General features: G+C 42.6%; 1 protein-coding gene across 7 annotated transcripts in view; it reads right to left on the bottom strand.

The window, feature by feature from the left end:
- Positions 1 to 24,820, bottom strand: part of tnksa (tankyrase, TRF1-interacting ankyrin-related ADP-ribose polymerase a) — an 88,378-nt gene that overhangs the window by 27,899 nt on the left and 35,659 nt on the right. For 3 of the 7 annotated variants that reach the window (XM_027140033.2, XM_027140035.2, XM_027140036.2), the window contains 3 exons: positions 23,583 to 23,619; positions 19,900 to 19,975; positions 3,455 to 3,475 (listed from right to left, as the gene is read on the bottom strand). In XM_027140033.2, coding sequence (XP_026995834.2) covers positions 3,455 to 3,475; positions 19,900 to 19,975; positions 23,583 to 23,619 — 134 coding nt within the window. Of the gene's footprint in view, positions 1 to 51; positions 886 to 3,454; positions 3,476 to 19,899; positions 19,976 to 23,582; positions 23,620 to 24,820 lie in introns of those variants that run through there. The other 4 variants (XM_047805919.1, XM_027140034.2, XM_027140037.2 and 1 more) reach the window with 2 other exon arrangements.

Genomic DNA, 24,820 nt, shown 5'->3' with positions numbered 1-24,820 from the left:
CTGTAGATATGAGCATCTATCTAACTACCACACAAGCAGCTCTATATGAACCTTCACTGAGTGAGTGAACACAGCTGTTCCAGCCTGGGGGCTCATTTCTGCAGCCGAGTACAAGAACATAGCAGGTTTTCAGTCTCGGTGAGGAAGTCCGGTAACGCGTCGGCTCCTCTGGTCAGCGTTCGTGCGCAAACTCGCACAAAGTCACTGCTTTAATTGCTTAATGCTGGCAATTCAGACTAAAACCCTGTTAGCAGCTGCTGCAAATCATTTAACCTTCTGTTTAAGTGTTACATAACCTAATAGCTGAACTTCCATGGCAGACCAAAATTAGCTAAAAAAGAATTCTAAGGAGCAAATGTGCTAATGTCCCGATGAACACGCTGTACTGGAAATAAGTGGAGCAGTTAAATTCACCAGCTTAGTAAGCTGAAAAACTGTCCTCATCCTCAGCTGAACCTATGCAGCTCTGGACAGGGAGATAATACAGAGTCAATCATCCAGAAAGCTGAAATAGAAGCTTTTATTTTTTCCACATATTTTCACTTTCCAGCACAATAAATGTCTTGGCTTCATATAGTCCAGTTTGATAGGAAGTTGTGGCTTCGGCCGTGACGGTGGAAGCTTGAACCCGACTTCTGATCAGAAACCCAGAGCCTTAACCTCTGAGCCACTCAACAGGAACAGTGTGTAAGAGCAGCAGGTCATCTTCATGGCATTACTGCTGTATTGTGCGAATAGTGTTTAGATCTGTTTACCTACATCATTAAGTTGATGCGATCTAATGGGATGGACAAAACCTTTGCTCAGACCTGTGTATTCTAATCAGACAGAAGACCATGCCTTAAAGGAAAAATCCTCACAGAACCATTTGCACATTAATATTTATAATCAATAACAAGCCAATGTTTCTGGTTTAGACTTTTTGGTCTATTTTCACATTGGTTAATGCTTTTCCTGCGGTACGGAGTCTGAATACCTGATAAGTGGTGCAGTGGGATTTAGCCCTCGCTTCATCTATACCTAAGAGGAGCAATGCAGCAGCTCTTCAGTCCTCGCCTGTACTCTCTGCTCAAACGCAATGAAATCTAATGCCGCCGTCGATTCCGACGTGCTCAACGACAGACATGTCATATAACTGTAATGTACCGTTCCACCTGATGGGAATCAGGCATGAGTAGCGAGCTACAGTTACAGGATCGCCGTGAGAGATACATGATCAAAAGCCAAGCAGAGCTAGCTGTGTAAACGACAAAAGGGAGCACAAAGTCACACGACGCATTAGCGGCCGGAAGAGTTGCTCATCTGCCTGGCAACAAAGAAGTGATCACGTGAACACACTGTGGTCCCGTCCACATGTAAACAGCTGTTTTGAAAACGTTCTGCAGGGAGGAGAAAAATAAATAAATAAAAATGCATTCTGCATCAACGAGAAAGTTGTTCTACAAGGAAGATATCTGAAAACTCTGAACTGATTTCAGGGTTTTGGGGCAGATGGGAAAGGCTGGGGTTTGAAGCCTGGATGCTGTGTGCTTGATGCCTGCACTTTTTACAATGTTATAAAAGTGTGAGGACTCCATCAAGGCTGCCGATCCGGTTGTTCTTATACAGCATGACGTGTTTGCGAGTTTTATTTTGCTTCGTTATTAAACCCTTGTGCAGAAACTTACAATCCATAGCTTGTGAACACTTAGTGTGTAACATTATGCAGCAGCTCCACCTCAACGCCAATTCACACACACAAATCCTCACGTGGATCACGTTTCCTTTTTTTTTTTTTTTTTATCTCTACCACTCAAAGCTCAAAATACAAAGCTCCTCTGTCTATTCTTAAGGCGTTAACGCTTCGACGTTATGTTGCAGTTACAGCAATTCTATTTGTTTGGCTTTTAACAATCAACGCTGTAACGAAGCAGCTTTACAATAATATATAAAAGTCAGAAATAAATTTGGAATTTGAAAAGAATCTGTACTGGGCTAACCCGAGGTGACTCTGGTGAGAAGAAACTGCCTGATGATATGAGGAAGAAACATTGAGAGTACCCAGACTCAAAAGCAAAGCCATCCTCATTTATAAATTCTGTTAAATTGTGAAAACCGGAAACTCCTTCTGGTAACATGTAACAGAGTCTGTCCTGTCGGAGTTATCAGTTCACTAAGTGCAAAACTCTTCATAGCATTTGCAGTCCTAAAGCTCTCTCTATGGTCTCTAGGTGCTACTATCCACAGCAATCCCAAGAACCCCCAGGCTGATCATGTGGGCTCATCCTGAGCAGCAGTACGAGGCCTCGGGGTGAGGACTCTCCAAGCAGAAGTATAGCATCAGGACTTTGAGCAGGCAGGTCAAATCACTTGTGTTTGTGTGTGAATGGAGATAAAAGCGGTTTTGCAAAATAGCTGTTTATGTGCACACAGGGCCTGAGGCTACTGATTTGTCCACCCCTGCCCTCTGCTCTGACCCATGCTTCCTGTCAGCTGGTGGACATTTTACCTAATGATCAGATACGCGCTCACTTTTGAGTCACTTTGGATAAAAGCTGTTGCCTGGTTTCAAAATGTCAAACAAGAGCCAGGCGTATTGTATTAAACCGTGTTTCAAGTCAACATGCCAAATTAAGACAAAATAACAGAACAAGAGCATAATGGCACACAGCAGGAGGTCATGTGGGTTAAAGCAACACGGTGATGAACAGCCAGAGATGGTCAGCGTTCATGCTCTGGGCGTCTGAGCCGATGCGAAGCATGACTGGTCAGACGGAATATGGAAAAAGCGGCAATAAAAAGAAATGAAAACGATTTTAGAAATGGGGGCGAAGCTCAATTCCCTGAATGCCAATCTCATCCAGGCGTGACTGAACGGATCCATGGAAGAGATGTATGCAGACCTCCTACAAGGCTGGATCTCTGATTCCGAGTGCATGGATCGTTCAGCCAAACACACAAATCAGTGCATAATCAATGCTGAAGAAAATGAGACCTTCGATTTGTTTCACTGACGAAATGCAGAGGCAATCGGTTTATATTTATTCATTATTTTTCCCCCGGCATGCACGTCATAACTCAGGAGGGAGGAAAAAGAACTAAAACATTTTTTCAAAAGCTGAAAAAAGAAAAAAAATACAAAAATCAGCCTGCGAAGTGTTAAAGAGTGCAGAGATGAGACGTAGCTAAAACGCTAAAGTAGCAACCGATGCTTAATAATAAAAAAAGCATGCAATGAGGCGCAGTGTGATTATCTGCTTGAGAGGGAATAGGGTCTGTTAACAGCAGTGGGAGAGTGAGACATGACTGAAATGAATATAATTCAAATAACAAAATAAATAAATAAAAATAAACAAACAAATAAAAACATACGAAGCAGCTCCAAATCCATCCAGAATGTGCATGAGGAACTCAGAGCCAGCACACTGATGAGCAACACAAAACAAAGTGCAATTGAATAAATAAAAGAACTTACCAGCATTTTTTGAGATGTCGACTGAGACAATGTCGCCAGAATCACAAAAAAAACAACCAAACAAACAAACAAACAAACAAAAAAAAAAAAACACCACAATGATATAATGATAGCATCATGTAATTTCAACAATGTGCTAAACAGCCATCTTTTGCTTTTCTGTTCTCCCCTCTATTATTTATTTGTTCTGCACGTCCCTAAAGATGTGACGCCTGTGTGATCCGTGTCCACACAAAGCTTGTGCAGCCGGTGAGACTACGGGACATACTGCGACAGTGATCCGTCACAAATCTAACTTTCTACACAGAGAGGAAACGCAGAGCCGAGTGAAGCTGACATCCATCGTCGTTTTTCTGAGCTCTGACACACGTCTCTGACTTCCCCTGGTGGCGGAGCTCTGACCCAGGCTCACACAGCTGTGGCTTACTGGCATCTTAAACACACACACGCACGCACTCACCCAAACACACACCCATCCCTCGCCAACCCTTCTGTTTTATACACCTTTAGAAGGTTAAATACGTGTCAGCCGGTTCAGTTTGTCTCCGCACGTACACAAAGAAACCTAATGCATCAATAACACCTCCATACCATAGTTTCTTTATTAGTAGTAGTAAACAAATACTCCTTGAATATTTTTCTTTCTATAGGGAAAGGACACCCAATTGTTTAGCAGTTATTTCAGCTTTAAAATGTTACTTCCCCATCAATAAGAGCCCTACTGTTTTGGACACGCTCTGACACGGACATCTAGACATCACTGCTTGTTCCTGGTCAAAGTCACTCAGATCCTTACACTCGCCCATTTTTCTGGTTGCCAACACATCACAACTCTGATAACAGACTGTTCACTTGCTGAATCATGTACGACTGATCTGTGTGTGTGTGTGCGCGTGTGTGTGTGTGTGTGTGTGTGTGTGTGTGTGTGTAATATTACATAGATAAAAGAAAAGATGAAACTCCTGAATGTTTCAGAAACGGGAGACTAAACTTTAGACTGTAAATATTACAGGGATGTATATAGGGACATGTGAAGCGTACGTTTGATCAGCTGGCACAGAGGAAAATGTCATGACTTTTCAGACGTTGTATAACATGCAGCCATATGGCTGTATGTGCACCAAGTCATAAGGCTCTCCATGGCCACACAGTCTGTATTCGGCCACACAGGCTCCACCCGCCAATCTGTCTACAGCAAGTGTGGAGCACTTGCACAGCTTCTTGAGTAATTTAAAATAAAAATTTTTTTTTAAAAAAGCAGGTATTTCGGTTTCAGATACAGCCTGTGGCTTGCCGATTCATGAACGTGAAGAGCTTGCAAACACAATGCCTACACACGTGAAGGTGCCAATGCGGCAGATCCCACAACTGAATCTGACAGACTGTGTTTACAAATCGAGCAGCAGATGAATGTTATGTTGCTCGCCATCTCGAGCTAAACATAAACGTAGATCTGGCATTGTGTGTCATGAGGTGTGAGAGTCTGAGTCAATCTAATATGGCATGGCCTTTTAAATCTGAATACAGACAGAGGTGGCACCCAAGGCACAAAGTAAAAAGGCAAACACACACCTGGGTGCTTAAGAGGGGGGAAAAACAATCCTGTGGAACTCTGATGAGGGAATTGGGTGGTGTCGGGGTGTGAGAGAGAAAGATTGTAAAATGGTTCACTGACTCACACATGGAGCCGCCAATGCTTGCTGCTATGCTCTGTCTCGGTCCTCAATCAAGATGTGGCGAAGTAAATACAAATCCAGAGCTGAAATAAAAACGTCCAACTAAAGGAAAGTGATTTAGATGCAAAGCAGCTACAAATGTCCCCCTTGTCACTGTTGAGAAATTAGAGCCATATCTCAGCGTGAGCATGGAAGGACACTTCCTTGAATTTTCCTCTTGCTGTCATGGAGGAATTGTGACCTGTAACCATGCCAACAGTGATTCCCCATCCCCCATGCCTGTTGTTTCCATAGCACGACAGAGGATAGGTCTGAGTTTAAAATAAACCTTTGGACCCAGGAGAGGCGAGAGCGAGCATCTGGAGGAAAAACAAGCTGAAGGCATGACTCTCCTCAGGCGGAGCAGATCGATAAGACATTAGCCGGGTCTGCTAACACTCATCGCTCTTACCTGCTCGCCAAATTACAACTAAGGAGCCCGTTTACTGCTTCCAAGTCTACTGTAATAAAGCAGCATATTTGCCCCAATGCTGTAACTCTCAGAAACAAGGCCATTCTCCTTGACAGCCAGCTCCACAATGCTACACAAGGGAGATTTTGAGCTAATTTGCATCATATGTATAACCTACTTTTGCTAAATTGTCTTAGCGTTTGTTAGCATTCTTCTCAAACTCCTCAGCAATGTTGGACTCTGATGTTGCAGCTGTATAAAACTGTTTAGAACCATCACCGAGTTTCTGATAACTATTCAATCAGCTGTGGGGAGAGGCTTCATTTCATTGGATGGCTGCACTTGTGGCCCATTATAAGTGGGTGGAGTCGTCAATGAACTGTTTCTCAAAAAGTAGGGAAGAGTTCGACTGAGCTCAAATTTGGTATACTGGATTTTTGTGCTAATCTATTGATGCTAACTGGAATCCCGGGGCAACAGGGAACTTCTTTTCCCCAGGCTGCAGCTCTTAAAAAACAAGCTCGAGCCCTAGCTCCATACACCTGGCGCACAGATTCATTCAGCCTCAGCATTTCAACATAATCAGTTCTGGGGTGTTATTAAGGCAAGATAGTACACAACACACATCGCATCAATACAGCATTGACCATTTGAGAATCTCAACAGCTTATCCTTCATTTTCCATTCCAGATTGTAGGATATTAAAAAAATGTATGTCCCATAAGAGAGAATTATCAATAAGCAACATTGCTAAAAAATTTTTTTTAGAACTATACATACAGCCCCAAAATGTATGTCACCTACAGCATCAGTGAAACCTTGCAATACTGCAAACGGACAGGCAAAAAAGGTTAAATAACCAAGGAGTCTCTTTAGAAGATGGTGGTGGTGATTAAGGAAGCAGAAAGCAGTTATGTGTACTTCTAATGCTACTCCTATGTATATATACTGATGTCATAACAATAAAACCACTGAGGGCTAAATTGTGATGGCTAGTAGACTGGGTCAGAGCATGTTCATAACACGTTCCTGGTATGCAGGGGTTAGTACTTAACAATGGTATATTCCTTCTTTTGGAAGAGAAGACACTGTGGTCCTCCTCATATCTATAAAAGGTGGTCTCCACAGAGCACTTGCACCCTTTAACAACCCAGCGGGAGCAAGAGTGATGTGAGCTGAGCGCCTTTGCTGAGGGTTTAGCTCGTCCCCCGGGTGCATTTTAGCACGATGTCGACGATCACAGCCATTTTCTGCAATTAAGTGCAATAAAGTGAGAGTGAGAGAGAGAGAGAGAGAGAGAGAGAGGAACCACTTCAGGTGCAGGGCTTCAGTCCGCCTACGTCTGAGCCCAAGCTAAACGAGAGAAAGAAAAAGAATGGGGGTGGACATGCTTTAAAAATGCCAACTAAACTTACGCCAAAATTTTTTATCTCCACAAATATGCAGAAATGTTTCATATACAGAAGCCAGAGCAGTCGCTTTATCGCGTGCTTTTCATGCTGCCGAGGTGCTGTAAGTAGAAGTAAGTAAAGGGAAAGACAGAGAGATCTGTACATATGTTCACAGTGAATGGCCTCACTCATATCTACATATCTGTGGGAGAAGAACAGAAAAGGGAAGAAAACGAAAAGGTCGATTGTTCTCCATAAAGCTCAGCGACGTGATTGATGGCTTCTGCAGCAGGCGTGGTATGAGTGATTGGCCTTTTCTGGCACATGCCGCTGTGTTAATGTGCTCCACTGTGCTGTGTTAATGAAATACACTCCGGAGAAAGCCACTGTCTTTCAGCTGGACTCAGTCCAGATCTCACACGCTGGGGGAGAGCAGGAGAGGACACCGTGATTTCCTTTAACCACACAGTCCTGTGTCACTTTCCTGTGTTATTCACCTCAACCTACAACTGCACATCTTTTGATTTGACTCGGAAGGAAAGCAGTGTGTAAACTGATACCGAGGGGTGGAGAGATAGAACGGAATACATTGAATTCGATCAGAGAACAAAGATATTTACTGCTCAGACAAACTGCTTTCAACTGAAACAAAACAAGCTGCACTACAACCATGAGGTTTATACCAGGGTTCTTTAACACAACTCTGATAAAATGACACAAAAACTAGAAATAACACAATTTGCGAGAATATAAAGTTCTACATACAGTTAAGGAAGGAGGAAGGAAGGAAAAAAGGAAGGAAAGAAAGAAGACAGACCGACCGAAAGAAGCAAACGGCACAAAGAAAAGGGGGAAAAACAACAGAAAATGGACACAGAAAGATATGAATGAGATGGGCAAAAATAAATAAATAAATAAATAGGAAGAGTCGGACAGAGAGAGAGAGAGATTAAAGGAAAGAGAGAGAGAGAGAGAGAGAGAGAGAGAGAGAGAGAGAGAGAGAGAGAGAGAGAGAGAAGCATTCACCACATTAGCCAGTCTTCTTTAATTAGCTCTGGAGTATAAAGCTCATGTACAGTAATTAAGAGCAATAACACACATGGTTCCTCTGGGTTCCTTTAGTAGTTAAAGCTTCTTTGCTAGCTAAGGGGTTTTTCACTTGGAACCCTCTCTGAAATTGAAAATTTGGAAAGTTCTAACAAACAACTTTTCGGGACACAACGAAGACTTTGACAGCTCCTTGATTTAACTTTTTCCATCACCAGAGTGATGTATTTTAATATTACTGGAACTGGATCTGAAGTGAAGAGCTAACTCACTACTTTGCTTGGCTAGTGTACAAATGTTGTGCAGATTGTTACGCAGAAGCTGAAGGATGTTAAATTTGTTACAGCATGCACGGGGGAAAAAAAACAGCTTGTCCACATTGTTTGGTCTTCACCTTCATGTGGTGCGTTTGACGTATAGATGAGGGAACAAGACGTTTTGGTCTTGATGAACCGATCGAGCACTGCTCCCTCTGTCTTATTGTCGTCATCTGTAATTAACTGGCCACCATCAGGACCTCATCACCGTCTCTTTTTCTACTTTGTTCCCTTCTCCTCTCTTGATTTTCTGATTCAAACGAGTCACGGATGTGCTACCATGTTGGCCACCTCCAGGGACCAGAGAGGCCTTTGCATATTGGAGATTTTAAGAGGGTGTTCTTTAATATTTAACATTTTGATGAATCACAGATCAGCTTGAGGAGTCCTCATGCTGCTTGATGCTCTAGGCAACTGCATGTCCTGTAGCTATCCTTCGAACCAGAGTACAGACGCCTGGCCGCTATTTATGCACAGATGTGCATATGTCTTGGTCACATTCTGTTTTTAAGTCTACTTATGCCTCCATTATTTCTTCAAAATTGAGCAGACTCTTAAAAGCTACATTAGCATACTCCTGTGTCACCTTTTGCATTTTAAGTGTGTAGATAAGAGCTTTGTCCTTTACTAGGAATCCATTCTGCCAGTCTCCGGCTAAATGCGTCAATATTCCATCTTTAAGGGAAGCTGCTCTGCCGAGCTGAGATATCTGTTCATAATGCACAGAGGTTGAGTTCAGAGCTCAGCTGATGATACAAAGGTGAAGATTCTGGTGATTGTGATTTTGCTGAACAAATTCAAGAGTAGTCAAGATCACTATTCAGATCTCATAAGATTGTCTGGATTGAATCGGTGACTGGTGCTTAGCTTCTGACTGGTGGAACAAAAAAAACAGCATCCGCCCTATCGCCATTTTGAATCCTGCCCATGTCTAAGTGATCTGGATCCAGAAAATTGTGAACAAAAGCGATGGTGTGCTCTCTGCTCCTCGACAGGTATGGCAACATTCAGCAATTGTGTGTTAAGCTGCCCCGTGTGGCAGCATGACAAGCAGCTCAACAAGGGATGCTTCTGCTTGACTTCACATGTGACAGAAAGAACGCTAGCTTTCACTCTCACTGAGAGGAAGCTGCTATAAAATAGGTGAGAGCTAGATGATGGAAGGTTGTGGTCACGTAGTGGTTGAGACATTTGACTTCTGTTTGGAAGATTCAAATCACAGCAAACCCAAGCTAAGGCCATGCCAGACATTTGCTGGACCCTTGAGAAAGCCTTTAAACCTCGAATGCTCAGTTGTATAAATGAGATAAATTCAAGCTGCTCTTGAAAGGACATGCAGCCACATTGGCTCTTTGGGGAGAAGGTTAAAGGCCTCTGCTCTAAAGGAACCTGCACCAAATATGGGTGTGAAATGAACAGCTTCTGTAATCCCTTTTCCAATTGTGGGGCTTTGTTTTCCATTCAAGGGTTTGGACTTTTTTTACTAGGCAGATTTGATCATTTTCCCATGTGTACACTGTTAAGGGCAGTATTCTGATGCCAGAGATCAATGTTTCAGCTGTTTCTGCTGCTTTTAAAAATAGCAAATCAGTGCTCACATTAAATATGTAAAGGCAATGTACACAGAGTTGCTTGTAATTGCTCTGCTGTGCAGTCACTTGTCAAGGCAATTGGTTATCCTGTGTTACTCATCACTTTTTCAGGAACACGACATTCTGCATCAACAGCACTGGCTTCTGTAACACCACGACACTGGGTCTGTTTAAAAGTCTTATTTGGCTGATAAGATTGGAGCTAAAGAGTGTTCAGTCCATGAATTAACAATGTCTGGTGGACCCACGTTAAATAAAGCAGCCAGCCAGATGAAAGATTAGAAGAAGCAACTGTCATCATGGTTTAATTAAATCAGCCACACAATTTCTAATCCAAACAAAGCCTGAACACCACACAAGCTGGACTAGCCATACTTCCCCACAACCCTGACTCTGCCTAGAGCTCGGCATGGCACAGACCAACCCTATAATCAGATCTAACAGTTTCCCTGGCTTTCTCCTTTCCACATGCTGTGATTTGAAGGACAACCTTTTTCACCCTTCACATTATTGCAGGTTCCACAGAGCACTGGGTCCTCATGGTGGGCTAAACCGTGACACGAGCAAAAAAACCACATGCCCCTTCCTCACGTGCACAGAGCAGAAGGAGGGGGTGAAGTCTGAACATGAATTCGGAGCAGTTGGAGGAGGTAGACTTGGCATGCAAACGCATCAGAGAGCAGAAGCTCCTCCAGGGTTGTGATGCTCAGGCTTTCCAGAAAATAAGAGCATCTGAGAGGAAAAAGCGTTAAGGGTTCTGTAATTACGAGGTCACAAAATGAGTCTTGCTTTGGAAATGTAGCATATAGATGATCATACAAAATATGCTTGCTGTACTGTTAACGTAAAGATAAGGAAAGTGATGTATCCCTGTGGTGCCTAAACTAGAAACCCTTGAAATTACATTGCTCAGACTGAGGCACTGCCTGAAGAAGGCAAGTTTCAAATTCGAGTGAAGAAAATAAAGCTTTAAGACCTTTGGCTTTCATGTCCAAGAAGAAGAAGAAAACTCAGCAGAAAAGTTGGTGCAAATGAAAAGAAAACTTAGCTGCTTAGCTCAGGGCCTGGTTACAACCAGAGAGCAGCACAAATCGCCTCATTTCAGAAGAAGAAAATAAAAAGTGGCAACATTACCTTAGACAAACACAACAAAGGAAACCATCTGTAATTCCATGACAAACAGAAAACAAAATTATACTAGCCAAGGGCAAAGTTCTCTTAAATGACTTCCCCTGCGAGCTCACATTAGCTCTGATGATTTATGCAGCTATCTGTAAGGCATCGCTGGTGATAAACGGGCTCTGTGAGAATGGAAATTAAATAACATCCACCGTGTAGGTTGGAGCGACATGATGCATCGATTGTATCGTCAGGATCACTGGCTGCATGTTGGAACACATTTACAAAACAATGCACAAATGTCTCATTTAAACGAGGTAACGTGTAGTTCATAATGACACTGCTGCTGAATTCTTGAATCTGACTGGTCAGAACGTGGCCATGACTTTTCTATAACTCCAACAGTTGTTTCGACTCCGATTCAAAATCACAGGCTGAAACCAACATGCTTGTTCTAATGCCTTATGTTTCTATAGCAACGGCCCGAATTTGGAGGACAGATGCTCTTTATAATCTAAGACCAATAAACAAAAAGTAAAATATGTTGCTGTTTAAAAAACTGTAACAAAAACAGTCAAACTGTTGGCATGAGGCCTGTCTCTGAGCTTGTGGGGTTCCTTTGAAAGGTATTACACCAGTCTAAGATGAAATCAGTTGGCTTTATGCGTCTCAAAGGAAGCATGTGATAGCCTTCTCCATCCCTGGGTGGAGAAAAACTATCAAAAGATTAAAACTTAAGATAAAGTGGGACACTTGGGAACATGCTGTAATAAGAAAAAATAGTCGACTTTCATCATCCCAAACGATCACCTAACACTTAACATCATGATACGCTTTATACTGAGTAGAATAAATACGGTCAGTTGTTTTTACTACTTTATTGCTGTTCAGTGTAAAAATTAATCAGTAAAAAATATTTAAAAAATTATCAATATTAGAGCTTTTGTCCAAATTGAATCCTGTTTACAGCTTGACCCTGTTGCTACTAAAGCATTAGAAGTCATCATGCATACTGTGAGATAATGCCTTTCGACTGTAATGACACAGGATTGTCAGATTGTCCACCACTAATCCCTAACCGGTTAGTTGCTATTACAGTCAACTGAGCAATGGGGTGACGTCCAGTCAACTCGAACAGCATATTTCACTGAAAACCTGCCACACTGTTTGTCATTAGTATGTGGAAGGTTTTCCTGTGCATAACCCGAATCATTTGCACCCAAACACTTATGAATTTCACGCTACAGCATCGTGGATAATCAGCAATGCAAAAGAAATCCACAAAAGCCATGAAGCATAAAAACAAGGCCTTTCGTCGACTGGATGCTAATTTTCAATTCCAACGAGATGAGAAAACCTCACTAACATGCTGCGCTCCAGAAGCAGCAATATAAATTCATTTAGACCTTCATTTCAACCAGACCGTGTGTCTGTGGCTTAGATGAACATCGTGCTCTTCTCTTATCACCTCTCATTAAGAGGAGCGAGTGAAAGCAGCACCAGCCAATGGTTGCACGTCGCACAAACTAATGAGCACACTCAAGAGTGGCCAAACCTACAGCGTTCCAGGGAATGCTAGCACAGCCGTAGCACGGTCGCAGACCTGGTGCTTTCTTTACTCGGTGATACACAGGACACTAAGCATGTAATGATGTCATAACACTGGAATTCTGGGTTCTGATTGGTCAGGATGCGTCCGTTCGTTTTCTAATGGCAGCTCTAACAGTATTTTGTACAACTGCATGTTGAAGGCTTCAGATTTCAAACCTTTATCGTTAGATGTTTAGGTAACATTTCCAGAAGGAGGCTTGGGTGTAGACGTCTAACAGAAATCAAGCAGGAACTTGAAGTTTGCTGACATGAGGACAGGCAAAGAGCAGCAAACAGGTTATTAGTGATTATATACCTCACTGTCACAAAGGAGGTTCTTTTTCCATTTCATTTTCATTTGTTTTCTCTTTTAATGAAAATGAACTGATTGCATTTTGTCAACTTGTGTAGGAATATCTATGAGACACAATAGAAATGCCTTGTTGCTAGCCAAACTATACAAGGAGTTTTTTTTATGAAATATTTTTTATTAAAGAATGTAAGTGAACAAGAACAGTGATAAATGTTAAATGCGAGCCACGTTGCTTAAATCTACACTATTCTCTTTATAATTGAATCACTTCTGTAAAAAAAATAACTAATAAATAAATAAAAAACAAAAAGAAATCAGTTTTATCAGTTAAAATTTTTCCTTTGTCTTATTTGACACCCTTTGTCTATGAAAAGCCTGGCAGCAGCAGTGGACATCCGTGGTTTCTAATAAAAGCTACAATATATAAACAGATCTCATAAAAGTAAGAAATAAATAAATAACTGAATCAATATCCACATCTAAGCAGACTGGCTCAATCACTCGTCCACATAAAAACAGCATGGACAGCAAATAGCAGGCAATAAACTACAGCCCTGTGGACATCTATTCTGTCTCCCTCAGTCTCTCACTCTCTCTCTCTCCCTCAGTCTCTCACTCTCTCTCTCTCCCTCAGTCTCTCACTCTCTCTCTCTCCCTCAGTCTCTCACTCTCTCTCTCTACCTCAGTCTCTCTCTCTCCCTCAGTCTCTCACTCTCTCTCTCCCTCAGTCTCTCACTCTCTCTCTCTCTCTCCCTCAGTCTCTCACTCTCACTCTCTCTCTCCCTCAGTCTCTCACTCTCTCTCTCTCCCTCAGTCTCTCACTCTCTCTCTCCCTCAGTCTCTCACTCTCTCTCTCTACCTCAGTCTCTCTCTCTCCCTCAGTCTCTCACTCTCACTCATCACACTCGCTCTCTCCCTCATCTCTCACTCTCTATCTGACCTCACGTCTCTCACTCTCTGCCCTCAGTCTCTCACTCTCGGCCCTCAGTGGCTCTCACCTCTCTCTCCCGCAGCTCGCGCCTCACTCTCTCCTGCAGTCGCATCATCACTCTCTCCTCCCCTCAGATCTCCTCAGTCATCTCTCTCTCTCTCCAGTCTCTCAGCTCCCTCAGTCTCTCACTCTCCCTCAGTCACTCACTCGCCCTCAGTCTCCATCTCCTCATTCTCTCACTCTCCCTCCCTCTCACTCTCACTCAGTCCGCAGTCTCTCCCCTCTCCCTCGTCTCTCCTCGCCCCAGTCTCTCCCATCATCTCCCTCAGCCTCTCTCTCATCTCCCTCCCTCTCCCTCAGTCTCTCAACTCTCCTCAGTCTCTCACTCTCTCCCTCAGTCTCTCTCTCTCTCCCTCTCCCTCAGTCTCTCACTCTCCCTCAGTCTCTCACTCTCCCTCAGTCCCTCAGTCTCTCCCTCTCCCTCAGTCTCTCCCTCTCCCTCAGTCTCTCACTCTCCCTCAGTCTCTCACTCTCCCTCAGTCTCTCACTCTCCCTCAGTCTCTCACTCTCCCTCAGTCTCTCACTCTCCCTCAGTCTCTCACTCTCTCTCTCTGTCTCTCTCTCTCTCCCTCAGTCTCTCCCTCTCCCTCAGTCTCTCCCTCTCCCTCAGTCTCTCTCTCTCTCTCTCCCTCAGTCTCTCTCTCTCCCTCTCCCTCTCTCACTCTCCCTCAGTCTCTCTCTCTCTCCCTCAGTCTCTCTCTCTCTCTCCCTCAGTCTCTCTCTCTCTCTCCCTCAGTCTCTCTCACTCTCTCGCACTCTCTTCCTCAGTCAGACAGTCAGTCTCTTTCTCCCTCAGTCAGTCAGTCTCTCTTTCTCACCCCAGTTTCCCCCAGTCTCCCTCCACCCCAGTCTCTCTCTCTGGCCCAGTCTCTCCCCCCCCAGTCTCGCGCTCTCCCCCCCAGTCTTACGCTCCCCCCAGTCTCACGCTCTCTCGCGCACACACAGTTTTTGGTTGGTGGGAATCAATCTATAACAGAGTGCAGAAAAACAAGACTGATTAAGTGCGGGAGGTGATTGGTGAGTAAAGAAGGCTTTCTGTATAATTAAGAGACAGCGGGAGAGGACCCCCAGTGAAGTATCCCTCTCTACACAGAATACTGAAGGTGTATGAAGACAAAGGCATGCCCCATTGGAGAGCCTGGAAGTGGGCTGTTGAACAGAGAGCATCAGGCAGTGTCTGTGTTTCCTCTGTGTTTCCAAAGGAACCCGACAGCCCAGATCACTCGCTGACTTATGGGCCGCAACAAGAGCTTCTCATTACAGAGAGAAAAAAAAAGCCACACGAGTGATACAGGAGTGCTGCCAAATACATACATCTACTCATGTGAGGACAGAGGACAGAGAGGAATGGAGGATTTATTACCTCTAAAACCATAGCAAATATTGGGAAAGCACGGATAAGGAAGGTGGTGATGAATACTGCGGCAAAGTAAGTGAGCATGCGAGCGTTTCCCGACTGAACTCTAAAGCAACTGGAACAATCTCTGTCCGAGACAGTAAAAAGATGACTTGCCGGTGTTTTGTAACAAAATATGGTTTATTTTTATTACATTTATTTTATTATAAACAAAGTTTATGATCTGTTGGGAAATCACTTGTGCATGAATTCAATGTATAGAGCAAAGATGCTCAACTAGCAGCAGAAATGAGTACTGGGAAAAAAATAATGAACTCTAATGTACTCTAGCAAATCTTATAAACCACAACTACAAGAAAAACTACATTTCAGCAGCTGCAGTTGTCGAAATGTTAACAGAACTATGCTGGAGATGATCCTCTGTTGCAGATAATAATAATAATAATAATAATAATAATAATAATAATAATAATAATAATAATTCATTTCCATAATTTAGCTAAAAGTATTTATAGTCATAAAAACAAATGTTAACACATTAGAAGGTAACATCTGTCACCACTTAATAATGCAAGTCAGTTATCTGGACCTGCATGAAGCAACAGGAATTTTATTGAACTGAATCTTCATTCAATTTTAGTTAAGCAAACTCAGTCTAGGGTGTCATGAAGACACCAAAAGAGTGATGTTTATTAGCAAATAAAAATAAACCCTCATTTCCCTTTCGGTTGGTAAAAAGCTGTGTACCTCCCTCAATCTGTCTTTCGGCGAAGACTCGGCACTTGGCCTCACTTCTCATTAGCGTAACATTAAACTAGCCCTGCCTCCAGAAACTCAACTCTATTTAATGAAAAAAGAGAAAATCTAAGACCGTTGTATGCTCCTTACTCTTTAATCACTGCATTGAACTGTGAAAGACGAAGCATTTGCAAGAATTCAATAATTCTTGGGGATTTAAATAAATAAATAAATAAATAAAAGCGAGAGAGATCGATACATCTTAGTGCCGGCTAGGCATCACTCTGCCACTTTACCTTGAAGAGCTTTATTCATGATGAGACTCTGTAACAGTCGGTGTGGAGTAAAGCTGGCAGCTAACAGGAGAGGAGTGACTGATGCTTATTGCGCTCTCTCTCACCGGGAGGCAGCCTGCAGGTCCTCCAACTCAATAACGCTAATCTGCAGCTCCACTGCACTGCACGGTGGTTCAGCCAGAAAGTGGCTAGCAAAACAACAGACATGAACTTGATCAGGTTTATACTCCAAAGCTGGTGAGGGGCCATACAAGAGAAATCCAGCTTCTGGCTAAGGGTTAAAACGATCCAGTCACCTCTCTCCAAGTCCATCTGGTGTTTTGTGGAGCTTTTCAGAGGCTTCACTGGTTTAGTGCACAGTCTACACATGCTGAAAGAACACCACACGGAACCGACACAACCCAAATGTAATCAGTGTAAATATGTACTGCTTAGTGGTGCAACTAAACGGAGCTGGAACCACCACAGACTGTTGATGTTTTTGATGCTGTGCTACTGCACTTCATCATCGCGGTGTATGTTGTTAGGACAAACATAAAATGTTTCAGACAGCCAATCAAAATCTACGGTGGGCGCGACGTAAGACGGGAGCTAAGCTAAGTAATATTTTACTATTACACAAGTATGTGGGATGCTGTAGCATAGTGGTTAAGGTGTCTGACTACTGATGGGAAGGTTGTGATTTTAAATCCCAGGTCCACAGAGCTGCCACTGCTGGGCTCCTGAGCAAGGCCCTTAACCCAGTAAACATAACATAAATGTACTACTTTATCACAGAAATGTTAAACGCCCAACAGTGACATATCCAGGGACACAAACTTATGTAAATTATGTAATCTAATTACATTAATTATAAGTATACGCAAGTATAATAAATGCCTACACTTACTCTAGTCCAAACCCAAATACTCTATAAATAAACTTTACTAGTTTTGTTTTCATGCTTTAACAAATAAACATAAAAAGGCAAATACTAGTAACTTAGTTTAAGTCTCCTAATTACAGAGATTCTGCTCCGAACAGCACACTGCATGCTGATCATTCTCTCTCTCTTGGCTTCAATGCTCAGGCAAACAGCTAATTAAACTAATGAAAATATAATAGTCACATATATTTGTAGTTATTTGGTTGTTGTTAGTTTTAGTTAGAAAAACTACAGAACATAATGAGCTGACATTAAAATGGGTCGAGACTTCTAACAGGTACGGAGAGAGAGAGAGAGAGAGAGAGAGAGAGAGAGAGAGAGAGAGAGAGAGAGAGTTTGTTGTAATGCTCGATCGATCATTTAACAATGATATTTTTGCTGCAATGCTTTGGGGAAAATGAGTCCTAAATAAGGTTGCCAGATTTTCACCAGATTTGAGTCCAGAGTCAACACAGAGGAAAGGGAGATGGAGCTATTAAAGCTAAATATTTATTCTAAATAAATGTGATTCTGGCAAAATCATGTCAACTTTACTATCAGAACAGACAAATCCTTTTCTAAAGAGATTAACAAGGCTTGGATAAAGTATGAAACGTCTCGATTGAAGTGTGGTCTGTAGTCTGTGCAGTCTGTACGATAATAAAGTGTGCGAAACGAGCGTTGCGAGTCACACTGGGACGTTTTCATGAGCTCATGAGCGCCAGCACAGGGACGATACTTTGACTTATGACTGCGCCTAATTTTCATATGACATTTTAAAGAGAAGTCTTGGGAAATAATCTGAATGTGATGAATATGCCTCAGATATGACCAAGTGGACTCGTGCCCTTCTCCACCTAAATATATAAAAAGGGATCTCACTCGACTCCTGGAAACCCGGCCCTGAGGAAGATGATAAATATTCATAATGATCTAATCAGTCATTCGTAAATCTCTCCCAAGACGACTTTGCATACAGACTTTAAAATCGAATGAAAGAAAAGAAAAATGACCTCAGACATTAGAGAAATAAGTACAGCCGAGCGCAGGTGGGTTTCAGGGATACGACGGTCAATACGCTAATAAATTACATCATAAATTCCTGACATTTTCCTGAGAGGATCAATGATGTTTGCATTTCTGTAACACTAACACCCACTCCAGTGGCACTCTCAAAATCAAATGAAGAAAAAAGGGGGTAAATAATCAAGTGCTTTCACTCCTATTAATCCGTTTGCTGCACAGAATTAAATGAACCAAAAATAAACAACTCAGGCTGAGGAACGTGTAGAGCTTCAGATGACCTTGTAAATTACACAAGTTCACAAGCGCACACTTCGAAAGAAACGAGTAAATAAATATATTAAATACATTTAGTGTAGGTTTTTAGTTGTAGTTCATGCGTCCAACTCTCCAAAATGCACGGCATTACTGCAGAGCTACAGCTCTGTGCTTTGGATCAGTGTGTGTCTCTATTTTTTTTTTTTTAATCATAAATAAATAGATAATTATCATTTGTTTGATGATCTACTGGTAAGTCGATTCAAATCAAAGTTGAATCACTTTTGAGTTCAGTGATGTCATCTTTCTGCCATGTTGCATTCCCTCAGCTGTCCAGTGTTACCAACAGTGGTTTCAGGCTGTAGAGCTGCATGTGTGAAGAGCCGTCCATCGTGTGCTCTACTGCTGCAATTACACTTCACTGATGTGACCTGCTAAAGTGCCGTGAGGGACTGGTTTTGACATATCCTAAAATTTGAACATCCCACAGAGCAGCATTAAATCCATTATTAGAAAATGGAAAGAGTGTGGCACAACTGTGCCTAGAGGAGGCTGTGTGCCAGAGTCAGTGACTGGGTGAGGAAGGGATTAGTCAGAGAACACTTATGCAATGCTTATGCAATTGTACAATATTTAGTTTGCAAATAATTTTGCAAACTACGCCGATTTCCCAGCACTTCGATATTAAGAGATATTGTGTGTGTATATTTGTTTGTGTCTAACATATCATGCCGTCTCATCTTAATGAAATCCATTTCGGTTCCTGGTTGCTGCAGTACACACTGTAGGAAAGTTTAATGGGGATGCATACTGAATGTGAGACTGTAGGGCACTGTAACAGACAGTCTTCGTATTTAGCAATACAAACTGAAACGTTCTTCGCAGCATCGATTCCACTAAAGAGCTTCTCACTTTGAGCTTATTCATAATTCTCTAGTTCTCATTTCTTACCATGGATGCAGCGATGACCCTGCAAAGCTTCACACGTGACACGCACCTAAACAAAGACAGAGCCGATCCACAAGCCTAGACCATGTACGCTAAGTCACCACATTTCAAACAACACTTCTGGTGATGAGGTGAACATCTTTCCAGTGTGTATATATAATTCCTGCAAAGATAACTATAAATGGGTTTCTGCAATATGTGCACATATCACACATAAGATCACAGGAGGAGATATGTCCGAATTTCTATTAACAATTTAAAAGGGCATGTCAACGCAATCAACTGAGTCTAGTATGTAGTACGATGCCCCACGTAGGACCGAAGGTCCACCCCAGTTCCCTACATGGGTCAACTTCTCATTCTTTACCAGGTTAGTCCTGCTGCACTACACACTGCTTCCTAACGCCGGTGTGTGTGGTGAAGACTGGTCTTACCTTGCGTCCGTCGCTGGCGTGGCAGTTGACGTTGAGCGGGGTGAGCAGGGCCATGAGCTTCTCTTCATTTCCGCTCCTGAAGCAAAGCAGCATTTTATAAAGAACATGCAAGAAGGGGAAAGAAACGAGCAATAGCACTAAAACACAACTGAGGTGAAGGAAGAAGAAAAGTAAACAGACAAGTGGGAGAAATGAAACATCCTAATAAACAGAGAGAGACTAAAGGAGATGGAAAGTTTCTCTTGTGGGACCTCGGTGCAAATAACCCAGAGCTCAGTGGGGCAAACTAAAGGCCTCATCATTCTTAACACAGACGACTTCACACACCCTCTACACACCAGATCTCCAGTGCCGTAGGTGGCACTATTATAATACTTAGGACTACAAATGGACGACTGCTTGCTGCAATCGGATCTTATTATGTTTACAAAGAGAAAACACAGGTGGTGGGGGTGAGATGATTACAGAATTAGAGAGGGGGTGAGTTTAGCATTCTTATCGAATCTGACAACTGGAATGAATCGTCTGGTTTCAGAACAATGTTAATTTGGCCGCAGTTCTATCGGTGTTTGTGTAAGCTGTCCGTCTCCATGTGAAGTATGATGAAGCCTGAGTTTTCTCAGACATCCAAGCTTTGAAACCAGAGATTCGATAATCATGTGGCTTTGGGAAGCAAACCTCTGCGACTGCAGGAGCAAAACCTTTACCCCTAACTCCCTGTTCCTCAGACTAGCCTAACTCACCTACCATACCCGGTTTATCTGTGGCTGCTAGACTTGTGCGTCTCTCCTCTACTAAACAACAAACTATTAAAGCTTGTCGGTGGCTGTTCTCTGCAGGCAGAACAAAAATGCAGACATGTTCCTGCAAAACCCAGTTTAAGCCTCGCGCTGAGATAGGAGATGTTTTTAATGTTCGCATACTTCATGGCTTTAAGAGTCACAAGTCTGACTTACTGAAAATATTACTTAGAGATTTTAACTATGATGTCTAGCCCATTTTCTGTATAAACCTATGCTAGGTACTGACTTTGACAAAATTCAGAAAGTTCCTGATGAGTCACAATGGGATAAAACGGTGTTGTTTTAGCCAGAATGAATTCATGAGTGCACAGGAAAAATAATACTAAATGTAGATCCTGAAGATATAGATCCTGATTGGTCAGAAGCTTCTAACACCTTAATATGATTTCTACAGTAACAGCATGTTTACAGGAACTAGTGAAACCACATTCTGAATAAACACGATTCAAAACGTGGGTTAGATTTGACAATGCGTGGTTCTCTGTAAGCAGATTTTTACTGCACATTTATGGACGGTGTCTCCAGTGTCAGAGCTTTGTAGCAGTCAGAGGTAAAGCTGTCAGTTTATATTGTCAGACCAGGCTATTCGATTGGCTTTAATATGTTCGAGCCCTTCGAGTTGCCTAGTGTGAAAGACATCTCTAGAATAAATTTAGTTGTCAGACGACGGACACTACGGTTATGAGCTTCTGTTCCGTTCTGAGCAGAGCAGGAGTCTCGTGACTGACAGGACAATGACAGATGAGAACTTTTCTTAGTATCATTTCTTCCTTCAGTGTTTTTCACAAAAAAATAAAATAAAAATGAATTCACTGAAACATTAAACCTACTCTACTACCATAGCTCTACCAACACGTGCGAATCGACATACTCACACATGAAGGTCATTAAAACAAGTAATCACACATCCTCACAGCCCAGCACCTGCACCTCTGTATGTGTAATGCGCTGACAACATACACACCCGACTTCACTGCTCGTGAGATCTAAAAATGTCGTTTCTCTCATTAGAATGCAGCCTAAATGTTTGCCAATTATTGAGCTGCTGTTGTAGTTTAAATAAACATACTAAAATAATTTATTTTAAGAAAAAGAAATACCATAAAACAACGATATTTTTCATATTGTGAACTTTATGATGTGCACTGAAGATTTGAAATGTAGAAAAAAAGTCTACTTGGGCATCTTAAGATCCAAGAGTGTTGGATGTTTAAATGTAGGATAAAAGCTTACTTTGGTGTCTTGTGGTGCAAAAGTACAACATATGGGCTCCTATATTGAGGTTATGTCATCACTCATGTTGCAAGCCCGATCTCAACAGCCCCTTGTTCAGGATGCGTTTCATGAACTGGCCCCATGACAAACTAACTGAATAGCCCTGTTTTAAGACATGGGACCATCAATAGCAAAGATATGCTGGTAAAACTTACTGTTTATAAATAACTGCACGAACTAACTTGTTTCATCGTGTATGCGCATCATTAAACATAACTACAAACTGTTTTCAAATATTTAAGAAGTTTACGGTTTAAACCACAGAGGTATCTGCTGTAATAGCAAAATCGACTTGAGCACGCTCATTGATTATTATCCTATTACAGAACGTCCCCATGTGTTTAAATCCTTAAATATATTTTTGTCTAGTAACTCTGATTCTACCACCAGGCTATTTTAAAAAAGGACTAATCGATATTAGTTTATGGGGGACACTTAATTCTGGGAATATCTCTATCTTGGCCTTTAGTTATGCAGCTCTGTTTCTTCTTCCACCTACTCAGATTTACCAAACTGGCAAAATAAATAAATAAACAGACCTTCAGCTTTATTCCTCCTAAGCTGCTCTCTGAGTGCAACTACAGCTAACTGGCTAAAGTAAAAACGGAAAAATCTTTGGAAGACATGGCAAGAAGAAAGAAGTGTGGACTTCATCTGGGTTTCTGATGCACTTTTTAAGACACGGAGGAGAGTCAAACCTGTGTCTGCTGCCTGCCTGCGTCTGCTAGCCTGTAATAGCAAAATCGTGGCTGCGTCTGCTAGCCTGCCTGCCTGCGTCTGCTAGCCTGCCTGCGTCTGCTAGCCTGTAATAGCAAAATCGTGCCTGCGTCTGCTAGCCTGCCTGCGTCTGCTAGCCTGTAATAGCAAAATCGTGCCTGCGTCTGCTAGCCTGCCTGCGTCTGCTAGCCTGCCTGTTAAACGACTCTTACAGCTGAAGGGTGAAGTGAGCACAACAGCAAAGCAGATTTATTTCTGCTGTTGTAGAGAAATAGGTTTGTGAGGTTCATACTCTCGTCTTAATGATGGTGCTGGATCAAACTGTGAATCTTATGTAGTTTCTCTCTCACTCTCCCTATTCATTAATAAACAACTTGAATCCTGACTTGCTCTTGCGCTGGATGCTGAAAGCTGGGGTTTAAAAAGCGAGACATTGAGGAGACAAGGAGACGCGGAGATGTATGAAATAGCCGAGCAAACGCTTAGAGGACGTGATTGTCTCTCTCGGGACTAATAGAACTGTAGTGAGGACAACAGGTAGGAACAGGCAATGGGAGGAATTGTATGGTTATGACTAGCAGGGAGTAAGTGTGTGCTCTTTGCTTTATTTATTATGGAAGAGCCAGGGGGCACAGCTGTGAGTTAGCACTATGCTACATGCAAACCCTGCTGTGTTTTTGAAGCTTTCTGTTCCCAAAGGCAAATGCTGATCAACACAAAAACAACACCAATCACTCAGTGTACTCTCTATTATACCTGAGAGACCCACACATGCAAACATGCATGCATATACACAAACAGAGAGACAGAGAGACAGAGAGAGAGAGAGGTGGGGGTGGAGAAAGCAAGACACAAACAAACACACAGAGGAAAGGTGCATGGACTCACCTCGCCGCTTCCAGCAGTTCGTCCTTCTTGTATTCGCCTAAGTGATTACAAAAAATCATGGTGTCAGAGGAGGACAGGATGAAGGATGCACAGCAGCAGCAGGAAGCCAGAGTCACAGAGCAGCACTGGACCAGCGGCAGTCCAACATTCAGTGTAAAAATCCACACGGACACGCACACATTCACACACATGCATAAGGAGCCGTCTCGCTCGCTGCACTCTCCCCCTCCTCCCTATTGCTCTCTCTCTGATGAAGCTGTGACGTTGAACGCAGCACGCTCACAACAACATCGTCTTGGAAACCAAATCGACGCGCATCGTTTGCATCTCGAACTATACAGCTTGCAACACGCGCGTACCAAACGCACTTCCCCTCCTGCAACCTCACGTATCTTCTTCTGTTTTCCCGTTGGCACGGGAGGGGTTTTGCATTCTCAGAGATAACACAAGATAACACTGAGGCAAAGGGGGGTGGGGGGTATAATAAGAACAGCCCCTTTTCTCCTGCCCCCACTTGCATGGTTTGTTCTTTCAGCCAATCAGAGCAGCTCTTGTGATTCTCTCACAAGCCCCCCACTCGCCCCCCCCCCCAGCTACCAATCACCACCATCCTCCCACATGTGCTCTCTCCACCACCCAGGAGGAGGAATGTAAGAAAGGTGAGTGTGTGTGTTAGTGCGAGAGAGAGAGAGAGGAATGGGGCACTTGATGAAGAGGAAGAATTGACAAAATGGCTTGAAGGAGAAGTGGACTACAAGCAGGAAGGCTGCAGGGAATTACACAGGAACATGCAAATGGAACACACAGAGAAATAAAGCAAAGTGAAGTGTCTTTCAAAAGTGTGCGCACACACACACACACACGATCTGACAGAATACGATCCTGCGTGCCGTAAAAACACGCACACACACAGCCAGCCTGATCTGCAGGATTAAACTCAACTCCGTTATCATTGCGATTTCCAGCTTCCGCACTCCAGAGCTCTCACAGCGAGCAAAAAAACCAGTGCATGAAATATTTATTTCAGCTATACATCTACTCATCTTTTACATCAGTTATTTATTTACTATTGCTATTTGTTGGTTTATGGTTTAGAGTGAACACCAGGTACAACTACAGAATTAAACAGAACAATAATTCGAACAACAAAAACAAGGGGTAGCTATTAAATTACAACCCCTTATATATATTTATTTATATATATAATGTTATACTATATAATTTTAATCAATATTAAG

The sequence above is a fragment of the Tachysurus fulvidraco genome, chromosome 21 (assembly GCF_022655615.1).
Source record: "Tachysurus fulvidraco isolate hzauxx_2018 chromosome 21, HZAU_PFXX_2.0, whole genome shotgun sequence".
Lineage (NCBI taxonomy): Eukaryota > Metazoa > Chordata > Actinopteri > Siluriformes > Bagridae > Tachysurus > Tachysurus fulvidraco.
This window is presented reverse-complemented; position numbering and strand designations above follow the sequence as displayed.